Consider the following 16,743-nt stretch of genomic DNA (forward strand, 5'->3'; position numbering starts at 1 on the left):
TCAGTGCCATCTAGCTCAGGAGCTGTCCAAAATGTCATAAAAACCCAACAGTAAGCCACACTGTAGTGGCTGTTTTTGGCTCATATTTAAGGAAGATTTGCTTTCAGCCTCAGACTGTTTCATTTGAATCATCCTTAGAACTGTGAACATGTCCAACTACACGGTTTAGAGTAAACACTGTTTAAAAACTACAGTACAGTACTTTACAGTGTTTTAGGAATATATACCGAAACATGTATGAACTCTTGTGGAGCTTCTGATGTTGGCTTTGAGTGGCCTGGTCCACTCCAGGAAATCCAGGAAATAACAGCAACCTCTTAACCCATAACATTAGTGATGTCATGTATTCTGCTGGCACCACAGAAAGCAACACAATTCTCCTCCTCCCTCCTGGTGACCAGGCCGATGAGTCCTGCCTCTCTGAAAAGGTCAGAAAAGGTTTACAATAAACCCATTAAAAAAAGAAAAAAACAGTTGGCTGGTTTTCTGATGAAGTCAAGCAACACAACCTGTGAGTATTCCTTAAATAAAACCACGCAGCATGTGAAATTAGCCCATTAATGATTAAAATACTGATGATGATGATGATGAAATGATAAAGGACAGGACACCAATCCCAGTCTTGGTTTGAGCCACTCTAGCACCAAACTTCAAAATCTGTCTTCTTTCCGTCTGTCTTATACTTCCTTGTTTCAGTTCTTTGCTAACCTCTCTATCTATCTGCTTTACTATCTTTAATTTCTTCATTTCCCTTCCTTTTTCCTTTTCCCATTGTTTCCTTTCACTGATTCATCATTTCCCTCCTTCCTATGGTTGAGTCTTTTCTTAAACGCCTTTAGTAGTATTCTTCCTCTCTTATTCCTCACTCTTTTCCTTCTTGCTATAGTTATGCCTTCTTGTCCCTTTTCGCATTTCCTGTGTTTCTTTTGACATTTACCATCTAATTTTGTTCTTTTTGTCCATCATTCACTCACCATTAAATTCTTACTTTTTTTAATCAGTTCTCCATTAACCCTTTATATTCCATTTTCTTTGCTTCTTGCTTCAACTTTTCGACTATTTCTGTTCTTCCTTTCATGTTACTTCCCTCTAAAATTTCTCCCTCATTCTCTGTGTCATTGTTACCCCTTCCTCTCTTACTTCTCCATTAGCTCTGCTCCATCCCTTGTTTACTTTCCTTACTACACAATTTCTTTGAGTTTTTATTACTTCCGTAACTTTTCATTCCTTATTTCATCTTAATTTGATTTTATTTCTGTGTCCAATTACTTAAAATTCGTCTTATTCTGTTCTTTCCTTCCTTTTGTTTCTTCCTTCCTTCCTTCCTTCTTTCCTTCCTCTGTCTTGTTTCTTTCTGCTTCCAGGAAACAGTTCCTTCATCTCTCAGTGCCAACTTTAAGACCCACGACAGCGGGGTTGATGGTTTGCCCTCACACTGCCAAACCTCTCTTCCCTCCCACCCCCACCCTCCATGGTCCCAACTACACACATAAACACCTGCCCACACATATTTGCTTGTTCAGACAGACAATTCAAAAATCAATGCTTCAAATCTCTTACACTCATTTTTTTTTCCAATGCTCAACCTTCGTTTTGCTGAGGACACACACATTTACACACTCTCGCTCTCTCACACACGCACACACACACATCTCGGTCGCCTTCCAACACCACTGACAGGGAGACAAACAGCAGATCTGAGAGGTTACAACGGCTTTTTTTTTAAGAAAAAAAAAAAAAGAGGAAAACACCAAAACCAGCCAAGACCTGAAATAGACGAGTGGTGGCAGCGGCGGTGGTTTTGACAGGCAGAGTGAAGCCGCTCACTGAACGGCTTCATCCAGGAGGAGATTAGAAACACACACACACACACACACACATTGAGTTTGAAGTGTGCATTATCTTTCCAGGGATGATCCCAAAATAAACAACAACAACGGCGAAATCTCTCAATAATTAAAACGCCTAATCCACTTCCTGGTTGGTGATGACCGTGGGCTGAGCATGTCAGCCGAGACTGTGTGGTGTTCATGTTTAGATGCTTTTGTGTTTTAAGGTGAATTTATGGGCAGGAATACAAGGGCTTACATGGAGAGGTACATTCACAGCTTTGTGTGAGGGCTGTCATTTCAGAGTTCAATCTCTACATAAAGACATGGTTGGGAAAATGTCACTCCTTATCCTCAAAAGCATCAGATAAACCAAATCCTACAAAATATTTTTAGCCCTCTGCCTCGTCTCACTGAGACGTTATTTTTATATTCAACACCTCTGTGTTTTCTGCTTTTATCCAGGCTCTTCTTACATCCAAACTTTCCTTCACCACCTATTTTCTACAGGACTTGGAGACAGAGTACTTTCTTTAGTCAGGATATATAGGAATTTAAACACAAAGACATGTGTTAGTGGAAACGTGAATTACTGTGGAGCAGTGCCCACAGCACCAAAGATCAAAAATTGTACTGAAAGCAGGTACTGCTCGGTGATCTGTGGCCATTTAATTCTCAAACTAAAGTGAAATTTCACATCAGGGTACAATTAAAGGATGCCCTAAAAAGGCTTGAAAGAGATCCTTTTAATATGTCTTTTCTAAGTAAGTGAGTGGAAATCAGCTTGCTAACTAACAGCAGGTTGAATGTAGCAACATTCACCTCCCTGACCCTTGTCCTGACGGAGGTTTCTTCCTGCTAAAAGGGAGTTTTTCCTTCCACTGTTGCCCAACTGCTTGCTCATAGACGGTTGTCTGACTGTTGGGATTTTCTCTGTATTATTGTAGAGTCTTTTTTAACAAGGATGCAGACACTTGGCATCTGCTAATCTGCTAATATACAGGTCGATCTCATGTGCCACCATCCTAAGATAACAGCCAAGCTAACATCAAATCAGTTCAAGTGTAAAACCAACCAATACTGGGCACACTTAGCTCAACAAAGCATCATCCCGATTCAGCGAAATTTATGAGCAGCAGAAAGGTTTGCATTAACTTGTAATGCTTTGTCAAAAGGTGATAAATGTTATTGGGTTATTATGCTCAGCATATTGAAAACGTTTAAACTATTGTGAGCTAAGTTATGCAAGACTATTGCATCATTTGGTCTATGGGTGTACCCAGAGAACAGGGTATAATAAGGTGATAAGATGATGTTGTATCCAAATGTTTTCTTGGTTGACATTTCTAAACTTATCAATGAAACAGAGGCCTCTTTAAGTCATTGCACAATATGCACAATAGGCATATTGTGCAAAACTGCATGAACCAATCAATTTATCACTGACGCACAATTCAATTACAACAGAAATGTTGACCAAAGTGCTGTACAGAGATACAAAATAACTAGTACCAAATAACTTATAACTTAATTTAGGGCTGTCATTAAAACTTGTACTACAGCAGGTCGCTAAATCCTGAAAATGTCAGTGTGCTTTTGCACAAAATAAAATCCAGGACAATAAAATTAACACCTGGATTTGAAGCTATATAGGACAGTATAGGAGCAGCAACAGAGTGTATATAAAATTTTTTGTTTGAGGTACATCAAAGTCATTTTAGCAGTTCAAAGACAGGTATTCAGATCATTCAATAGTATGGCTACCAAAGCTCTGAGTCATACTACTAGCCTTTTATGTCATGTTTTGCCCGATTTTCAGAAAACTTGACCTGACCCCTGACCGAGAGGTGGAGATCACTGAGATTCAAACTCGTCTGAGATTCTTAGTAGATGCACCTACGGCACCAATTTGACATTGATGCATTCTGAAACTTAGGTGTCAACGTCCCCTGACGTAGGGTGACAACAATGCCCCATCAATCTTTTACGGCAGAGAAGTCAAGAAACTGATTGAAAATTAGCTAATACAAATCTTAATTTCCTAAAGTCTAACTTTAGGTAGGCCTACTTACTGGCTACCTAAAGAGAACCACAAAGTTCTCTTTTTATGAAACATCAAGAATTTGTACGATCAAAGTTTGAAATCATCATTTATGTGACATTAACTGGAAGAGTAAAAACAGCTTAAGGTATGCATTTACAAACAGAAGTAAATACTTTACAGGACTGAGCATGAACACAAAATTTGTATGAAAAAAAATGTATGAAAGTGCATCATTCAAAGCAGAGTAACTCCTGTCAGCCTGCAGTGAATGGACCCCACTCCATGTCAGCATGTCCCAGCCTCTGGCCTCAACCCAGCCTTTGGAAACTGCTCCTCTCATGGTTGTGTAGGTCTATAGAGTTCTAATTAGCTGCATTCACAAACAGCATCAGGCTCATCAAAATGCCGAGGCCTGCAGAAAGCCACAGCAGGGGTGAGCAGAGTGCGCGCGCGTGTGTGTGTGTGCGTGCGTGCGTGCGTGCGTGCGTGTGTGCATGTGTGTTTGTACACGAGGATATTTAGATGTGTGTGTATGGGAAACACAGTGTGATTTGTATAGTAGGATAAGCGTATGTGCGTGTGACTCCACGGTGTGTTCCTGTATCAAAAGAAAAAGGAAAAAAAAAACAACAACAACAATCCTAACATGAAGATACACTTTGATGGAGCAAACCTAAGGCCTAAAAACCGCTACAAATTCTGCAAAACTGAGACTTTTTTTTTCTTTTGCCAAAAATCGTAACATTTGTCGTCCTTCCTCGCATTTGTATGCACGGCACAGGAGCAAACAACATCACCGAAACCGCGGAGCAAAAACAACAACAACCACACAACGAAGCAGTAAACAAAGAAGATGCCTCGCCATCTCTCTGTTTTCCAGCCAACTAACAAAATGGCTTCCGAACGCCGTTTAGAGGCAAATAACAGGAGCAGGAGCAACAGAAAGGACCCGGCTGTTTTCTGTGAAGACCTTCCAGAAAAGACTTTAAACAGAAAGTATCCTACTGGTATGGTGGCTGAAGGCTGCTTAATAAACACTGCAGATGCTGCCGAACATACACCAGACATACCGCAATGCAATCCTGTGAAACACATGAGGAAAATGCAGCCAAACGTACAATGTGATCTCACAGCAAAGAACGATGCATCCAACCACAGAGGTGGCAGGAGCAGAAGTGGCAAAAGTGTGGAGAGCATGTGCTTTATAACACAAATGCACCTCACTGAGTAATGCAAATTTATTTTACGTACCCATTGCAAATGTTATCAACATACAGTATAAGATGCACAGGACAGCATCTGCCTTCTTTTTCCATCCTTTCACTTCATTGGCTGAACCAGAACAGACGCATAGAAGGCACTTCCAAGGATACAAGTGCAATTAATTACAGCACCTCAGTAACATTATTTTTCATGAAGATAACTGATAAAATCATGGAGCAAATATTTTTCACATATATGCATCTAAGCTGATGTGATCAAAAGTCAAGATCTCAACCAGTCCAAAGGCTGGTGCTAATTAACCTGAAGCTGTTTCAAAACTGCTAAACAGAAAAGAGCAGAAGAGTAATGCTGAAAAAGAAGATGTCTGGTAACAAAAATAATAGCTTGCTAACTTAGCTGGCTAATGGCTAACCACAAAGGAGCAGAAACGAATGGATAAATCATTTTCATGGAAAACAGCTACAGTACAAGTTTATTGCCCTAATCTGCTTTCAGTCTTGGATCTGGCCAGAATGGATCTTAGATATCCCCAGGAGACAATTTCAATAAGTGGATTTCAGTCCTTCCTGAATGTATCTTGGATACATTAAGACCACCCATCCATCTATCTATCTATTTTTCTACTGTTCATCAGCAGAAGGAGCTGCACAAGAGGGCAACAGTCCACGCAAAGATAGCCAGACCTCCTTTGGACCTGATCACCTCCTGCTCTTCTGGTGGTACACCGAGGTATTCCTGTGACAGATCTGTCCCAGTGTCTCCTCGTGGTTGGACGTACCTGAAACATCTCACCTAGGAGCCCAGGAGGCATCCTGCTCAGATGTCCAGATCTCTAAGGGTCATCCCAGACACACATTGAAAAAAGCTCACTTTTCATACAATGGGTGGGGTACCAATGTAGATTGCCAGTAAATCAAGAACTTTGACTTCAGGCTCAGCTCAGAAAGGATCCAATCCAATAATCTCCAGCTCCATTCTTCCCATACATATTAAAAACAAACAAACAAGCAATCCTGAATACACAAAAAAACAGATATAATGAGAACCAAGTGACAAATTCAATCAATGAGTGAAAACTGACATGGTGCTGAACAAGTACCAGCTAATGATGACTATGACATCACTATGTTTACATTCTCTGGACTATACTTACACAGTAACCGCTAACTTAAAACGCTAAGCTGGCGAACTGTGGCCATGCCCCAAAAAACCAATCCTACAGCTAACACGATGTGAGAAGTCATATGTAACGTTGGTAAAACTGGCAAACAAACTGGGACAGAACACACAATATTTAGCTTTTTTAATTTTCTCTTTTAATTTTGCACCTCACTAAAGTTAAGTTGACACTTGAATAAAGTCCAGAGTTATTAGCATGGGAACATTTAAACGTATAAACTAAATTACAGTAGGCCATGTTGGTCCAGCAGTTTTACTGTTGTCTTCTTTTAGTAATTCTGAGCTCTAAAATGCATGGCATACCCTGCTTTGAAGCATCTAATAAACCTTTGTGGAAAGACTGAGACTGATTATTGTTCCAAATAAATGAGTCTCTGCGTGGAGGTTGATATTCCTGTCTGCCTGTCATCAGTAGATCACCATAAATCTAAGAGACTGAATTAACTTTAGGATGACAGAATAGTATTACTACTTAATCAAAACTTTAGCTCTACTTTAACATATAAATCAAGTGCTAGCTTAAGGTTCATTTAACACATTTTTTTGCATAATTTATGTCCTTTTATTTGCCAGTTTTCTGGTTTAACTCCTTGAAAATTCAACTCTGTGTTAAGTGCAATAGCTGAGCAGTGCTACAAGTGATGCTTTCATTTTTTTTGTGTTGAGCAATAGTGGAGAGGTGTACACAGAAACTAATGGAAAGTCTTATCATGAACAACTAGAAAATGTAGCTGTGGAGACCTGGCATTTTATTGCTGATGTTCAGTACAGGTAAATGTGTGGAAGTGTGCCAGTGTGGAAGTCCACATTCCCTAGGTCAGCATGGTGTTACTAGAACCATACAGGTTACAGGTTGTGCAACTGATCATTTAATAAACATGTGTTATCACCTCATGCTTATTCATGTAGTGGCTAAAAGGTATCCATCAATCAGTTTGAAACAAAAAAGTAATGGGTGGTTTGTATTTACTTCTCTGAGCGTATATATGCAGGGGGTTGGGGATGATGCACAGCAGACACATCACTGAGGATATATTGGCAGACGCCCATTACTGAACTGACACTGGCTGATTGAAAAACTTTTAAATAACACCCAACCCTCTGAAGTACTTCCTACTAAGAATATGACTGCCTGGCTGGATGAATGAATCAATAACATGACATACCTAAAGACTCACTGACTCACTCTCTGACCAGTTTACAACCTCGCTGATGCACTCAGTGACTGTGTGCCATATTTAATCACTGACCTGCTGAATGAATGAAACACAGACTCCTTCACGAAACTGAATAAATGGTTGATTGAATGAATTGAAACACTTTATCAGACTGAACTGAGGGTTAAAGCCAGACACAACATTATGAATCAGCATTATCAATATCCACATTTTCAAGTTGGAGCCACCACATTCCACCGCTGACGAAGCCAAACTGTGCCTGTTTGACACAAACACTACCAGCACGTAGCAAAACAAAGCAAACTGATCTCCACAACACAGGCAGGAAAGAATGACTGCGGCAAATCAGAAAAACAGGAAGTCTCCTTCAGGAATGAACCTGAGCAGCTGAAAAACAGATGGGACCCCCCCCCCAAAAAAAAGTCAGAAAAATCACATCACCTTTTATCCAAGATTGGCATTCATATAATTATATAATGTGAAATAAAGAGGGAATAAAAATAAAATTCGATATTGTGAGTTAACTCGAGAATTATCTACTTCCTCTTTTTTGAGTAATGTTAAAAACAACAATGTCCCCAGATTCAAGAAAGTGGGTGATTTGTTTTTTGTTATTTAAATAAAATACATAAATACTGAGACCATTTTCCTACAAACATTGTAGGAAAGTACTATGAGACAGATTTAAGCATATTCAAAGTCATATAATCAAACCAAGCAATGTTATTGTTTGTACACAATACGAGTAATGTAAAAATATAAACAGTATGAGTAAGCTGTGTTCTTAAATTGTCAAGCCAAATCTCATTTGGCTTTCAAGTCTGCTTGAAATATAAAGTAACCCACAATGCAACACAGCATAAAAACCAAAAACTGCATATCCACGTACTGAACACTGTTACCCACATTAGAAAATTCAAACAGCAAACAAAGCAGCAGTGAGCAGGTGTAAGAGGAAGGAGAGGAGGAGGCTGAGGAAAAGAGCAGAAGAAAAAGAAGAAGAAGAAAAAGGAGATGATGAAGTGAGGGAGGAAAAAAAAGAGAAAGCTGACGTACTTGAGCCGGAGAAATGTCCGCTCCCCAGGGAGGTTGGCCCGTTCTTTCCACTGCTAACAGGAGGGGAAAACATCTACAAGACAAACAGAGTGCACATTACCTCCGAGAGCACTGACACTGCACACAGCAAGACACATCTCTACAGAAACGTCAATGCAGCTACACGTGAAAAGCTTCATTCCAAAACGCCAATCCAACATTTGGCTGAGAGCTGTCAGCCCCTCATCTCATTGTGGTCTTATTAGGAAATGTCATAAATGTAATGGTAACATGTACTCCCCCCCCCCCCCTTTTTTTTCTCCATAGGGTATAATGTCTGTTTTTTAAATGCATGATGTCTTGTTTTGGAAGGAATCTTTGTGTGTATGTTACCAAGGAAAGTGTCCGACAGGACTAGGGCTGGGTATTGGTTGATTTGCTTGAGTGCCAAACACTTGACTTTGGGAAATGCCCCATTTGTTTTTCAAGATGCCAAAGTTGTCACAGAAGTTCTCACTGCTATACAAGAACTTCAGGAACTCGTTAAAGGAAAATTAAACCAATGTATACATCTTTCCAAGGATTTTATGCCAGTTTTTTTTTAAGGAAAAAAAAAAGATGCAGTTTTGCAAAACAATTTTGTAACTAACTGGTATGTCCAGGGTCATATCCCAGCAGAGGTCAAGGAAGTTAAATGTCAAGACCCAAAACAATGCCAAGAAGTTTATAGTCAAGTCCCAAGTGAAGACAAACAAGTCCCAGGACATGCATGTGCACATATGGACAACAACACCCATATCAAGACTAACATGTCCAAGTCAAGTCAAGACTTCAGGTAAATCCAGGGTCATGTTCAAATCCAACAAAGGTCAAGGGTAAAGCTCCAGTAAGTCAAAAGACCCAAATCGATGCAATCATAGTCATGTCCCAAGTAAAGACAAGCAAGGTCTAAGTCCTGTCCATGAGAAGATAAGCAAGTCCAGGGCAAGTGCCAATATAAGTCGAACAAGTGAAAAATCATATCCCAAATCAAGAGCAATATGTTGTGAATTATGTTGTGAAACGGTCGAGTCCTTCATCAAAATGTGCAAGTTCCAAGGGTCAAAGGTCACGCTCCAAAAAGTTAAAAGTCAAGTCCCAACGCAAGGTCAAAAGATCCCCGAGTAAAGATGAGTAAAGGTCAAGTCCTGCAGAGAAGAAATTTCACATCAAGACTAACATATCAACAGTCCGACGTTGAGACAGGCAAGTTCCTAATCATGAGAAGATAGGCAAGTCCAGTGTCAAGTACCAACGTAAGTCCAACAAGTGAAAACTCAAATCCCAAATCCAGTCCTTCATCAAAAGATGGAAGTTCCAAGTCATGGGAAGAGGGGAGTCCAGAAGTCAGTTTCTTAAATCAACGCAAGTTCCCACTCCAAGTCCAGATCAAGTCCCTAATGTTCAAGTCCTTCAGAGAGTAACATTTTTAAATATATGGAAATTTAGAGAACCAATGTAACTGTAAATTTTAGAAGAAAATTGAACTCAAAGTGATCCCATCTTTATGCACTTTTATATAATAAAAAAGAAATTATTTGCAGTCAACCTCAAGAGAGTTACAACAAAATGTAATGTTCTCAGGTATCGTGTTGATTGAATTTGATTGGCTGCTGTAAAATAATTAAATAATTCAAAATAAAATCATCTACAGAATGATGTCATGTCCTTCAGATTAAAAAGGGAATCAAAGGCACTGATATTAAAAGTAAAATTCAATGTACAAGTTTTTATTTTGGAGTTTTAGTCAAGAAATCAGATTCCTGACTTTGGTCAGCACCTCTTGATGCAAGGTTTTGGCACTTCACTGTTTTCCACTTGATGCTAAGGACACATTTAGGTCTGCACTCAATCCTAATCAGAGAATCCCAGCTCAGTGCTAAACACTGAAATGAAGACTTGGTGTTCCAAAACACTGTGGGATTATTTTTGTGAAGCGGAGAGAAATCAAATTCCTCTTTCAGCATCTGTGAAAAATAAACAGGACCACTTATATCGCCTGCTCACCTTGGTGAAAAATATGTTTTCATTCTAAAGTGTCACTTTTGCCAAATGTTGGATGGCTTATTTTGGAATGAAACACTTCATATCTACTTCATATCTGACTTAAACATATGAGATAATCATCAGAACTAGTCACCATCTGCTCTACACATCTACAGGAAAATCAAGCCCACGTTAAGACAGACTGAAGCTGAATACTGATTCTTGCCGTGCTTCGAGATGAGCTACTGTAAAGCTTTACAACAGAACACTTCACGCTATCAAAGTGAGACATCTGACCCTCACAGATAACCGCTCTGGATGAACATCAGGCCCGTGTGTTGGCATGGCTGACCGCAAACACACTCCGAGCAGCACACTTACAGACGGTACAAGACTGTACTAAGTCGAGGCGTTCGAGAGGCCTTTGGTTTTATTTCAAATCAACCAGAATTCTGATAAATTAAACCCTGACCCAAAGCAGTGAACACTCGATCCATCACTGTTCTTAATGCTGCTTGCTGGGCCTGAAAGTGCGTCTGCCGAACAAGGAGGTTGCTTGCTTGTGTATTCAATCTCTCTCACAGCTGCGACAAATAAAGAGGGAAAACAAGCGTTGGGGAGATAAACGATCTAACTCGGACTATTAGCAGGTCTATCGATATCCCAGTCTAACTGCTTTGAGCTGCTGGTGTCAGCTTGTGGGCGTGTAAGGACAGATGATTGAATAAATTAATGTTCAGTCTGCGTTTATAATGAGCGGAGACACATTTTAGCTGCTGCTGCCCTCCTTTGTTTGAATTTTTATTTTTTTTTTCAAATTAAGACGGGCTGATTGACATATCTTAAAAACCTGTTCAGTTTTTAAACCAGGGAAAATGCCTTTAATATTAATGCATTAACTCTTAAGGACAATAATTATTTTTCTACTTTTGTGCATAATTTAACTTCTGATTGAACTTTTTGACATTTTGCACCTATGATATAATATCTAAACAACCTTTTACACCATTTATACTATACACCAGCTTACTAGATAAAATAGCACTATGAAGAACATTTGTATCACAGCAGCATCTCATTGCCATTGGGATTACAAATCAATTTACTGAGTCTATTTTATTTTATTTTTTTAAATCAAATATATCATATTTAAAATATTCAGTTAACCATTGTACAGGATATGTAAAATAATTTGTGCCTTTTATTTTGCTTCTTTTAAAATATATGCCACTATTCCCAATTGAATATGTTGTGCGTGCCACTAAATTGGAAATTAGTCGTGATTTCCGTCGACTTTGGGCACTTCTTATTCTTCTAAATGGACTTTAACGATAGTTCTGCTGTAAACATGGTAAATAGAGACCTACTTAGCTAAAAGAGTGTGTGTTTTATAATTCTAATTTTTCTACAGACATATTCTGATGTGTGTGTGAAGTTATTAAATCTAAAAAAAAAAATGCCACAGGGGTTAACTTGTATGAGTTGATGCACAAGTTCTTGCCAACATGTTGCACTAATAAAAAAAGGGTAGTGCATTACAAGACACTAACGTGTAGGCTGCATGGCTCTAACAACAGATTTTCTAGCAGGCCTCAGCTGTGCATTCAATCAAAAGAGGCATGAGGCACACTATCTTCTCTTTGGCATTTAATTCCTGTAAAAATGTATATTTTATGATATATTTCTCATCAAAAATTATTCGTAGCACACTCCTGTTTAGTTACTTGCATGCACAGGCCATGGCTGTGATATTATGCTTTTACAGTATTAAAATTCATATAATAACTCACAACATTGCAGGTAAACTCTATTTGCATGTCATGCAGCATCACTGTACCCATGTCCCTAATACTATTATGATATTTTGATATCATTATGTCCATGCTGCTTCTCAACGTTTCATAACGGGATTAATGTAAGTCAGTTTTTTTTCCCCCTCTCTTCATTTAGGGGTGTTTCTGATTTTTTTTTCCCTCTTCCTCCTCCTCTTCAGACCAAAGTTGCTCCCAGAGGAGGAGAGGCGCAGAGAAAACATGGGCGAGAGCGGGGACTCTATTTCCTGTCCGTCAAGTTCACCACACAGGCTGTTCTCTTTAAAAACACACGCACACTTTCAAACGCAATCGCGGGTTTGGACATTTAACAGCAATGCTGCAGGAATATTTACACTGCGGGGACAAAGTATGACACATTTCCCTCTTTTCGGCTGCCTGTCTAACTGTCTGTCATGCAGGTTCATGATTCAACATCGAGCCCTTTTTTTTTTTTTTTTTTATTTGCATGAAATATTCTGTACGAAACGGTGCAGAGTGCATGGAGCAGCCTAGAAAGTCACATAGAAAAAAGGAGAAACATTTACTAAATCCTATCATGGGTAGAAAGATAAAAAATAATAATAACAACAACAATAATCAGGCTACACATGAAGGAAAAAAATGACTTAAAATGAGATATACTACCATGGATGTTGGGAACATTTTCAAATCGCTGTTTCGCATCTATAAGACAACAAAATTACTAATGCAGCATCACAATTCTCTGCACACACAAGCAAAAAAATTAAACAACACAAAACCAACAATATGCACTGACTTTTCTGCAAGTTACTCTACATAAACACACAACTTTTTGTGCAAATAGTTAAAAGACTGAGTGAAGGCTAAAATATGCAGGCTGGGCTATGTGCCGTGCAACTCATACATTAAAAATGTAAACAGTGGTGGCTGTAAAGCCTACAGAACGCCTGTATTCTCCTCTACGGCTTGCTCTCACATGATACCTGTCATTTTATTCATATTAGCGATAAGAGAAGAAGGTGGATTTCCTTACCGCGCTGAAATCCAGTAAGTCACTCAGTTCCTTGTCTGTTCCCAAAGCTGCCATCCGCTGTTGATGATGCATTTTAGCAAAATCGCACGGACCTAAAAACATGGAAACAAATGGAGAGACAGATAGATAGAAGAGGATGGGTAGACAGATTGATAGATGGAGAGATAGAAAGGAGGGAGAGAAGAGAGGAGGAAGACCTCGGCTTTTTTGCGCACCGCTCCGCTCCCGGATCGCTTTTCCTCCACAGCGAAATAAATCCAGTAAAACAACCTCAAAGCCTCGATCGCAAATCTAGTTTTCTTTCATCCTCGGAGTAAGGGCTCAGTCCCGGGTTCCTGGTTTTGGCAGCAGGAAATAAATCGCAAGAAGAAGAAAAAAAAACTGACAGGAAATAAAAGAAGGGGGGCGACAGAACGGGAGTCTTTTCGCGTGTGTTTCAGTGTGTTTCCCCTGCCAAACAAGTCCGACCTCCCCGCGCTAACACGCAGTTTGTCCGCCGCGGCTGACTGTCAGGCTCGCATACGATATAAATAAATAACACTTTGTGTCTCAGGAAGGAAGAATATCACCTCCGAAATGTGTAGTGTTTGTTCCGCGTGTGTGTGTGTTTGTGTGTGTGTGTGTGTGTCTGTGCGTTTGTTTTGCGTCAGCGGAAGAGTCCAGGCAGGCTGAGCGCTCCTCCTGACCGGGCTGATGGTGCCCTCCGCTCGGCTGCGGGTGCTGAAGATCCCCCGGTACGCAGGACGGATCCCATGTGCGTCTGGCACAGCTTCTGCGCGATAAATGTGATCGTGCGGCCACCTAGCTTACAGTCTCGTTTAACACCACCGAGCCGAGCGCCGAGCTGCTGCTGCCGCCGCCGCTGCTTCAGGAGAGAGCGGAAAATCCACAGGAAAATAAATAAATCTCCAAGAAAAATCGGGTTTGTTTCGCTGATTGATTGGCTGATTGGCGCGGTGATTGGCTGGTTTGATTTGGATTAATTGGGCTAATTGAGGAAGGAAAAGGTTATTCCTTCTTGCCCCCCTCCAGAGTTTGCTAACTCTTTCGTGCTTGAATCCAGCCAAATACAACTTTTAAAAAATATGAATCTTTTAAATATGTTGTGTATTATTTAATAATCATATAGATTTATTCTTTGTTTTTTTTAAAAACTCATTGTATAATCACTTGTATTGCATCTCAGTCTGTGCACATGCCCCTCCATGTATGCATGAATCTTGATGTTCTGCGTGTCTTTTCATTAGAGATTGCAATGAAACAAGTGCAGTGTTTGACCTGTACGGTAACCCCCCTATGGGTCACCACTTAAAACTACAAGAGCACCAAAACTCTTCTCTGGAAATACTTTGTAATACTTACTCACTCTCTCTCTCTCTCTCTTTGTGCAGCCCACAGCCTGCAGGTATAAAATGACTGGCCTATTTCTGCAAATTACACCCTGCATGTGCGGGTTGCTCTCACAGAGAAAATGCCAGCGAAACACACACACACACACTCACACACACACAGGTGCAGGAACAACATAAAGGCTTATTTGTTGCCCTTGCTGTTTGCCTTTTGCCAGCCCTCTACTCTCAGACAAACTAAAAGTCACTTTATATAAAATAAGAGAAAAAAAAAGAGTCACTCATTCATATGTTAAAAAAAGGGTGTTGATAGGTCAAGTTGGAGATGAAGTGGACAGTAAACACACCACAGTTTTCGTAATCCACTTTTTAAAAGTTGGCAGACATACTGGACTCTCTTTCCAGCTTTACTTTGTGTTCTTTTGTAAAGCACTGAGGAAATTGCACCATGGGGTCCTCTATTAAAAGCTAATACTACGATCCTGTTTGCAGAGAGGGCCCTGCGTTAAAACATCTTTTTTAGGGGTCGAGCAACAAGCGAGAGCCTGCTTGGCCAACCTCCACCTGTTCTGTGACCCTCAGAAAAAACATCTCAAGTGGGACTGAGAATTATATGATATGTTCATAATCTTTATGTCTTTTTTACATAACATTCTCCTCAAATGTCTATTGCAACAAGTTTTCCCAACTGTAATCAATGCTCCTCTCTGTGCCACCAACTAAAAGACTGATTCCTAATAAGCTTTTAGTGAGTCTTTTGCATTCTTAGTAAAACAAGGTGGATTTTGTGGATTTCTAGAAAAGGTTATTTAGAATAAAAAGCTTTAATTTATTTTCTTGATAATGATCCCAGTTTATTTTTTGTAAACTCTGTTAATGTAATACTGATGCAAAAAATATGAATAATAGTGCAGCAGGAAGAAGAGAATCAGTGGGTCTGCATGTGAAGTTATGCAATATTAAAAATGTTTAAATTCAGACACAACAGGACTGTGTAAAACATAATGCTCCTGTAACTGCTTGGTTACAGTAAGAGAAACATCTTTCTGTGCTTCCTGAGTTATATTAAGATTTCACTCCAGATTGATTTGGTGACACCTTTGGCCAGTGGAAGTAACGACAAGCTCCCTGACAGGTACAGGAAAAAAGCAGTTTCCACTTCAGATATTAGTGGGCAATTTTAGGGCAACTTTGACCATGTTTTAACTACAGGAACTGTCCCCTTAGGACCTTTATTTCAGGCCACTTTCTATGGGAAAACAATGCCTAGTTGAGTTTATGACCCTAAAAAACAGCATCCTCAGAATCAAGACAAGGAATGACTGTTTTCTCAAACTGTAAAAGCTACCAAAAAGTACAACAAAGGAATTTCCATTGCTCAAAAATCCACAGTTTCTTTGTTTTGGTGCATTTAAATCAGCTTTCTGGTTGAAGCAGTCTGGTGGATCTGACATCACAATAGAAAGTAAAAAGGCAAAAGGACCAGGTGAGGGGTGGGTCCAATAAAATCCCTCTGGGGGAATACACAGGTAGCATACAGTGTGGTGGCTAATTACAGTGACTAGAACCAATGCATCTTGTGAAATTTGTTTTAATAATGAAGATTCAACAATGTTTTTTGACTGAGGCTGATAAGGTTAGGCCATTTCTTTTAATGACCACTTGAGTATGGCTTCCAAAACATGTCAAACATATACACTCAAGTAGAAAAGTCCAACTTTAGTTTTGTAGTTATGTTTACAGCCTAGCTAAAGAAGAAAGCCTAAATTATAAGGCGTAACATGTCACCACCTGCCTAACATAGTGTTGGTGCATCTTTTGCTGCCAAAACACAAATAGTGGATTCCACTAGGACCCTGAAGGTGCTCTGTGGTATCTGGCACCAAGATGTTAGCAAAAAAATCCGTTAGGTTCTGTAAGTTGTGAGGTAGGAAATCATTCCTGAACCATTTTTGCTTTATGGCAGGGCGCATTACCCTACTGAAAGAGGCCGCAGCCTTCAGGGAATGCCGTTTCCATAAAACTGTGTACATGGTCTGCAACAATGTTTA

At 39.7% G+C, this 16,743-nt stretch overlaps 1 protein-coding gene across 8 annotated transcripts in view; it reads right to left on the reverse strand.

Moving 5' to 3' along the window:
• tcf4 (transcription factor 4) overlaps positions 1-14,214 on the reverse strand; it is a 235,976-nt gene extending 221,762 nt beyond the window's left edge. For 2 of the 8 annotated variants that reach the window (XM_025909407.1, XM_025909410.1), the window contains exons 1-3: positions 13,344-14,214; positions 12,974-13,012; positions 8,511-8,583 (exon numbers count right to left, since the gene is read on the reverse strand). In XM_025909407.1, coding sequence (XP_025765192.1) covers positions 8,511-8,583; positions 12,974-13,012; positions 13,344-13,445 — 214 coding nt within the window. In that variant the 5' untranslated portion in view covers positions 13,446-14,214. The remainder of the gene's footprint in view (positions 1-8,510; positions 8,584-12,973; positions 13,013-13,343) is intronic. The other 6 variants (XM_025909408.1, XM_025909412.1, XM_003440197.5 and 3 more) reach the window with 6 other exon arrangements.
• Between the last annotated feature and the right edge of the window lie 2,529 nt (positions 14,215-16,743).

This window comes from Oreochromis niloticus, linkage group LG7 (assembly GCF_001858045.2).
Source record: "Oreochromis niloticus isolate F11D_XX linkage group LG7, O_niloticus_UMD_NMBU, whole genome shotgun sequence".
NCBI lineage: Eukaryota > Metazoa > Chordata > Actinopteri > Cichliformes > Cichlidae > Oreochromis > Oreochromis niloticus.